Genomic DNA, 8,185 nt, shown 5'->3' on the forward strand with positions numbered 1-8,185 from the left:
CTTCACAATTGTATACCACTTTGTGTTGGTCTTTCACATTAAATTCCAGTGAAATATATTTATATTTATGTTTGTGGTTGTAATGTGACAAAATATGGAAAAGTTCAAGGGGTATGAATACTTTTGCAAACCACTGTATATATATACATATACACATATACATAAACATGTACATATACATATACACAAATTTTGTATGTATTGATTTATTTTACTTTACAATCGAGCTCCTTTTTTTTTTTACAAAAAAAGTTTAAATGCTGGAGCTCAATACTTGACATAAATGGTCGAAGCAATCAGCCAATGGGGTAAGCTGAAGGACGCAGAAATAATTTAAAGATGTTATGCTGATGAAGACTGACAAAACTTTAAAATCCAAGCTCTTGTTTTGAAGTGAAGATAGTTTCTTGTACTCCATGCTTTCGTTTCTCATCACAAATCAAATCCATCATGTACCCAGAATGCATCGCTTCAGTTTCCCAATAAACAGCTTTAAAATTACTTTATTGATGCTTCTTTAATGAAAAATCTACAACAAACAAAAGAAAAAGACGAAGCAGCTGAACTAGCAATCCTCAACAATTTTTTAATTTTTACACCAGGAGCTAAAGGTCTGTTTCAGGAAATCACGTCCCCAGCAATCGGTGGTTGTAGGATTAAGCTGCAAAAGGCTTCATACACTGCTATTTGACAGTGTTGAACATATCTTGTACATGAATTGTTGCCAGCTTGTAAGTGTCAAATTGAACTTGCACTTTAAAATTAGATTCTGCTAGTTTTTCTATGGCATAAGTGCTTTTGAAGTTGTGGGCCTAAATATTTTCATAAGTGCTTTAGAAATTGCGGAGCTAATATTTGGATTAGCGCTGCCCACCACTGGTCATTGCTGTATCGAGATTCTCAGAAACCAAACCATGCCAGTGAGTACTGGTTCCACATCATGGACATTCTGCCTCGGACACTTATATGCTTCCCCTTGATGATAAACCACCACAATCCCATTATTGAAGTTTTGTAGATGCTCAAACCTTTCATGTGTAGCAGTGCATTCAATACACAACCAAAGAACTCAACAATACCCTACAAAGACCATTTTTACGTCATAAACGAGTATTTATCAAGGTGTAAGGGGGCCTTATTGTAGATTCTGGTACAACATTAGGAGAATTAGGTGATTTAAAAAATTTGCTGGCTATCAAGTTTTAAAAAGATGTCATGTAAAGTTTAATACTTCATTCTCAGTTAGATGTGTAAATATCACCAAAACGGAATAAACTTTTGTTATTGGACAAAACAGGTCAGTACTGTTTAGATGTAATATTTTATTTAAAGCTATATGATGCAGCATTATAGGATAAACCATGCTTGAATATAAAAAAATATATAGAGATTTTGTGACACATTTCTTCCTTCAAGACATTGGCCTATTTGAAACAAATCATTGCAGGTTTTCACTTGTTTTGTTCTGTTTGTGTTTTGGCTGGCCTCATTTGCCTCCATCGCTCCCACAACACATCAGGTGACGTCAGTGACCTCCCAGGTAAAACAAAACCCAGTCCCACTGCCTCTCCCATCACAACAAGCACCCTGAAACCTAAAGACAGAAAATTATTTATGAAAGGCACGTTGCACCAATATGAGTCAAAAGAAAGTGCAACATTCAGTGTAACAATAAATTAGTTCCGATGCTGGTCTGGATCTCAGGGTGTTTGTCAGCTGCCCTTGTCATCTAACTGCTCCAGTTGTTCTCTTGTTTTTTACATTATCTGTGACACACGCTAATGCTGTTAAAACCAGACGGTTGTGATCATCTCCACGCAGGAACAACTCCTTCCATCCACGTGTGGGATGCCATGAGCAAACAGACTCTGTCCATCCTCCGCTGCCCACACAGCAAAGGCGTTGGCTACCTGAACTTCAGCGCCACGGGGAAGCTGCTGCTGTCTGTCGGAGTGGAACCTGAACACATCATCACTGCGTGGCGCTGGCAGGAAGGTCAGACACATCGAATCAATTAATCAGTAACTAGATCCCAAACACTGACATGAACCAATATCCTGGAGTTTTAGGTTTTAAAACAGTGGTTAGTTTTATTCATTTATAATGAAATGAATCTGATCAAAAAAAGTTGAACTTAGTTTTATGGTGTCGTGTTATTTTATTGCATTTGAATTTCAGCTTTTTTTTAACCAATCACATTAAGCATTGTTTGTGTTCTTATAAATATGATCCTTAAAAATATGCTTTTAATAAGAATATTAATAATGAATTTAATTTGTTATTAGTCTTTCATTAGCAAAACTCCCAAAGTGCAATTATTGACAAGTGATGACAAGAACAAAAATAAGTCAGAGAAAAAGCATAGACATTTAACTGATTTCCACAGGAAATTAAAATTGTAAGTAAAAAAACAAAACAACACATGAATGTACTGTACACACTATGTAGAATCAAAGATGATGAAGTTTGATGAAAGTGGAAATTAAAAATAAAAACATAAAAGCAGGATATTTTTATGATGTTTTGCAAAAAATAAAAATTTTCCACAGATTTGATTTTTCTAGTAAGGCTCCTGTAAAGCCCATAAAAAGTTAAGTTCTAAGAAACACGTTGCTTAACTCTTAATAAAGTTGAGTTGTTGTTTTTTGCTACTCATTACTGTTTGTGGCAATAAATCAAGTATTTAGAGTAAGAGCAGAAAGTACGGCGTCAGAATAGTGAGTAACAGCAGCGTTTCCTGCAGGATCCAGAGCGTGCAGCAGAGCTGGACACCCAGACCGGATCTTTGTGGTGGAGTTTCGGCCTGACTCAGACTCTCAGTTCGTGTCGGTGGGAATCAAACATGTGAAGTTCTGGACTCTGGCGGGCGGCGCTCTGATGTACAAGAAGGGGGTGGTGGGAACACTGGAGGACGGCAGGATGCAGACGATGCTGTCCGTCGCCTTCGGTGCTGTGAGTTTATTTTATGGTCCACATCAGAAGACCTCAACAGGCTGTAGATTTCACTGGACCACAACAGACATGAGAACACATTCATCTGAACCTTGTGTTTTTTTCCTTCATCTATCCTTATGTGGTATTTTTGTTTTTCTTTTTAAAGGTAGCACGACCCCTGCTGGTTGCTGCATGACCTGTTCACATACTCCCCCATGTTTTTTTGTCATATGTGTCTTCTTGAATGGGTGTCATTACAGAGCAGTGTCATTGTGCTCTGTACCAGGGTTCGACAAATTCTATTACCCGACTGCCCGGGGCAGTTAAAACCCATATTCGGGCAGGTAAACAATTTCTTTTATTTTTTTACAGGACCATTTATTCAAAATATTCTGAAAATAAATAATGAAATATGGCGTTTTAAAACACGTAAAGAGAGAATAAATCATCAAAATGTCCCCCTCCCTCCCACTGTAGAAAAGTTACGTCTTCCCGTCGTGTCACAGGATCACAAGTTCCTCCCTCCTTCCTGCTGCACGTCGTGCAGAGCGAAGCTTTAACAACCATGGTTTTTTCACACCTGTGTTTTCGGAGGAAAAAAATGTTTTTTATGTATTTTTACCCACAGAGATGATAAAAATATGTGGACGTTTGTTCAGTCAAAATCCATCTTGCTAATGTCGGCTTCTGCTCTGATGATGAAGATGATTATGGAGATGATGATGAAAATGATGATGAAGACGAGAGTGCAGCAGAAGAAGCGGGTCAATTCAGCAGGCAGAAGCTCATTGTATGGCAGGCCGATATAACATTTATTTGGCTTCACCACACTTATATTCTAGTTATCTGAAATTGTTTTATGACTAAACTAGACGTATTAGTTATTTAGGACAAATAATAAAATGTTTTCTTTTATTATTTTGTTTGTTGAAGTTGATTTTTAAAAATATGGGGTAAATATGATAAGAGTTTGTTTTACTTCACTCTGCACCCTTTTACTTCAGGGTATGATTTACTTCTTTTTTTTAATGTTGTACATAGATGGTTTTGTTTTTATAAATGAAAGAAAGAAACAAATAAATAGACATCTCTCAATATATTTTGACAAGGCAAAATACCTATTTAAAATATCTCAAATTATATTCTGACTTGTATAAATAACATTAGATTTATCATTAAGTTGTAGGGAGACTCCAGTTCAAGTTATCTTAAATGTATCTTTAGATATGGGATAGGCTATACAGGATTATTTTAATGCAAATTGTAGACATTTTCATGTTCTGTTAATTGTATTTAAAACAAAGCTGCTGCTGTTGATCGTTCTGTTTTCATAAACCCCGCCCCCAAGGCCGGTACTCAAGGGAAACACTGGAAAGGTCTAAAAAAGGTTTTGAAGATGTTCTTGATAAAACAATTGACTGTTAGTAACTCAAAAATGTTACCATCTGTTTAATCAGATGTCACATGTTATATACCTCTGTAAAACCATGTTAATATTTTTGTAGTACAAATACACGTTTTTCTTATTTTATCAAAATTTGAACAGTTTTTTTTCGTGCAGGTAACTTTTCATGTCAGGCAGGTAAAAAAAAATAAAATCTTGTTGAACCCTGCTCTGTACAATGACAACAAAGGCATCATCATCATCATCATCATCATCATCATCATAACAGGCTGTTGGGCTGATTTTTATTCATTTGTTTTCAGAATAATCTGACGTTTACAGGCGCCATCAACGGAGACGTGTACGTGTGGCGAGATCACTACCTGCTGAGGGTGGTGGCCAAAGCTCACACGGGGCCGGTCTTCACAATGTACACCACACTCAGAGATGGACTCATCGTCACTGGAGGCAAAGAGCGACCGTGAGTGACATACCAAAGACCGGCTGCTTTACTCTGATGAATTTTAGCTTTTTAACTTTTTTTATTTATTTCTATTTTACAAAAAAGTGTTTTCTTACTCATCTGTTGGTTTCTCTGAAAAGAATGAAAATGACCTGAAATGAACAGATATGTTTCAGCTGAATTTAGAGGCTGTTTGTTTTTCATCAGGACCAAAGAGGGTGGAGCGGTGAAACTCTGGGACCAGGAGATGAAACGCTGTCGAGCCTTCCAGCTGGAGACGGGTCAGCAGGTGGAGTGTGTCCGCTCCGTCTGCAGAGGAAAGGTGGGACTATTTTATCTTTTTTTTATCGTTATCCTCCTCCTCACTTTCCCTCATTACGTCAGCCCCCCTCTTCATCATCTTCAGGGTAAGATCCTGGTGGGCACAAAGGACGGGGAGATCATCGAGGTCGGGGAGAAGAACGCAGCGTCTAACCTGCTGCTGGACAGCCATGCTCGGGGAGGGATCTGGGGTCTGGCTTCTCATCCTGTCAAAGATCTCTGCATCACCACCAGCGACGACTCCACCATCAGGCTTTGGGATCTTAGTGACAAGGTGCCGACGCACAAACAGAGGAGAAATTACAGCAGCAATAATCCGTCATCAGATATTCTTCTCCAAATCACCATTTCTGCATCTTTCCGTGCGTTTTGCTCAGAAACTGCTGAACAAAGTTTGTGTTGGCCACGCGGCCCGCTGCGTGAGCTACAGCGCAGATGGAGAGATGCTGGCAGTCGGGATGAAGAACGGAGAGTTCCTCCTCCTCCTCTCTAACACGCTGAAGATGTGGGCGAAAAAACGGGACCGCAGCGCAAGCCTTCAGGACATCCGGTAAACTCACAGTCAACTTTAAACTGAGGAAACTCAGTTTAAGAAAGGTTGAAGGGGTAATGTGTGTGAGTTAGGGGATACCAACAATAATTTCTACAGCAATATGTTGAAGCTTTATCTATCTACGTCTGTGATTTTAAAACCTCTTTTAATCACTGAACTATTGTTCAAATCAACACTAAAACCTAATGTTATGGCAATATTTATTTAACAAAGACAGAAATGCGTGGTCCAAGAATTGAAGGTACTCTGTGAGATGATCAGCTGAGTTTTATTGCAACAAAAGGAAACACAGACAACAACCTGGCCTGTCTCTGTGCCTCTGCTTCTCTCTGTCACTGTCTCTCCACACTACTGTTGTACACTCTGTGTCTCGAGAGGCCTCATATATATATTAACAAACACCATTCTGTCATCTTAGCAAGATTTGATACAAGGTCAATGGAAAACACAAAGATAAACACAAGTGATATCGAAGAATGACTGTTGTTAGCAAATCTTGTTCTGACTTTAATCATTCTGTCTGCAGATGAACAGTATGTCATGAAAACCTAGGTCATTAAAGGATGTCATGAATTACTTGCTTAAACATAAAAGTATTAGTTCTACCACACTCCCCCATCTGATCATTAAATCACCAATTAAATGATCAATAAAACAAAAGAAAAACACTTTAATGTATTTTTTTTAAAATGTCAACATCAACATAAGTATATGTACTTTTCTGAAATCCCAACCACAGAAATTCAATTTTTATTCCTCCCACAGTCATTTCTAAACCCCCAAAAAAGTTATCACACAAAAGTCTTTGGATCATCTTGAACACAAACATGGTTGTCTGTTTTGATGTGTCGAAGGGTCAGAGGTGGTCGTGGTGGGGCTCTGTGACTTTTTGTAGATCTTGGTTTAGTGCGAGGGGCTGGAAGAGGAGGGTTACGTGGATTCGGACAGGGTGTTTTTTTTATCTTAATTTCGCCAGGTTCTTCCATGTTGTTAGTAAAATCCAGGAGGGGCATTCCACTTGCTGTCCTGTTGGGGTCTCAGAGTCCAAGAGATCCTCTGTTTGTGATGCTGATGAATCCAGTTGTTCTTCCGGTTCTGCAGCTCGAAGTAACTCCTCTCTCTCTGGTTCTGATTCTGAAGCAGTCTCCTTATCAGTAACTGGCACGCTGTGTTCCACTGATATCTCAGTTTTCTCCAGCTGTCATTCAGACGTCAGTTGTTGTGGTTTTTCCTGTTTGTTTCCAGCKAGAACTTTGTTCAGGAAATACTTCATGTTTGAAGCCAGAAGTTGAGCTCCAGTTTGATTCAGAGACAGCTCATCAGACTTGAAGAGATTTTTTCTCTCCCAGAAGAGATCAAAGTTGTCCACATATCTCACAGAGTGGTCAGCACAGAGTTTTTCCAAAAATCCATTAAGAGCCAACAGTCTGCTGAACCTCCCAGCTCCTCCTCTGGCTGTAGGAACGGGCCCACTGAGGAACACATCCATGTTGAGATTTTTAACTGCATTCAGCAGCAGAATAAAATCCTTCTTCAGGATTTCTGACTGTCGGTTCATCACTTTATCACTTCCTGTATGAATGATGAGCGTATTCAGAGTTGGATACTCAGCCGCTATTTGCAGAATCTTCTCTGTGAGGTCAGACACTTTATCAGCAAAACTCAGAACTTTGGCTTTTTTCTTGTTCCAGAAGCCTCTGATCTRATTCACCATTTTATCTGTGATGATCAGCATTTCTTGATTCTTGAAAGACTCTTTGGACTTGCTTTGGCTTTGAGTTGGATCTGGTCTCAGGTCCCTCTCTGAGGTCAGATAGTGACCTTTGTTCAGACTCAGTTTCTTCCAGTGGTGTGAATCTGTTTTGAAGAAACACTGCTTCATTTCTCTGGCTGTTATCAGCTGTTTTGATTACAGCCTGTTGCTTTCTTCTCCTTGCTGGTGGAGAAAAAYCATTTCTCTGTAWRTCTGGCCYTTCGATGTCATCTAAGAGCTGAATCCTTCCTGAGAGATTTTTTGGTCTGGCACCAACAGAGTTCCATACAGTTTTACACTCAGAAGCAGCTTCCATCTTCTCTCCATGTTGATCTCTCATCTCAGGCTTCTCACCCATTTATAACACATGTTGAGTTCTCCAAAGCATTCATCTCTTCCAAACGATGATTCTTGAGCTCCAACACCGTCACCTTTTGGAGAAGCTGGCAGAAATCCTCTTTGGAAAACAAAGGAGGCATCTTGAAGCTTTTCTGTACTCACTCTCAGCAGATGATGTTTCAAAAATCTTCTCAGGTTCTTCAACAGCCAAAAATAAAATTCAATGTTCTTTGCTTATTCAAGATCATCCATCACAATCATCACCAGCGTATCTCTGTTGTTAAAACAATTTACCATAAAAAGGTTCTTTTCATCCAGCTGGAGTCACGGTCCTGAGCAGTCCAGTCCTTGCTCACTCATATCAGTCCACCTGCAATGTGGCCTTGGTCCGTCGATCTCGTAGTGATCCTGTGCCGACAACGCCAAACTGTTATGGCA

At 39.3% G+C, this 8,185-nt stretch overlaps 1 protein-coding gene across 1 annotated transcript in view; it reads left to right on the top strand.

Moving 5' to 3' along the window:
• LOC106531746 (echinoderm microtubule-associated protein-like 6) overlaps positions 1 to 8,185 on the top strand; it is a gene marked incomplete at its 5' end in the record, with an annotated part of 44,663 nt that overhangs the window by 28,638 nt on the left and 7,840 nt on the right. The window contains 7 exon segments of the mRNA XM_014027663.1: positions 1,520 to 1,540; positions 1,822 to 1,995; positions 2,744 to 2,952; positions 4,642 to 4,799; positions 4,989 to 5,103; positions 5,188 to 5,376; positions 5,480 to 5,652. Of these exon segments, the coding sequence (XP_013883117.1) occupies positions 1,520 to 1,540; positions 1,822 to 1,995; positions 2,744 to 2,952; positions 4,642 to 4,799; positions 4,989 to 5,103; positions 5,188 to 5,376; positions 5,480 to 5,652 (1,039 nt within the window).

The sequence above is a fragment of the Austrofundulus limnaeus genome, unplaced genomic scaffold (genome assembly GCF_001266775.1).
Source record: "Austrofundulus limnaeus strain Quisiro unplaced genomic scaffold, Austrofundulus_limnaeus-1.0 Scaffold671, whole genome shotgun sequence".
Lineage (NCBI taxonomy): Eukaryota > Metazoa > Chordata > Actinopteri > Cyprinodontiformes > Rivulidae > Austrofundulus > Austrofundulus limnaeus.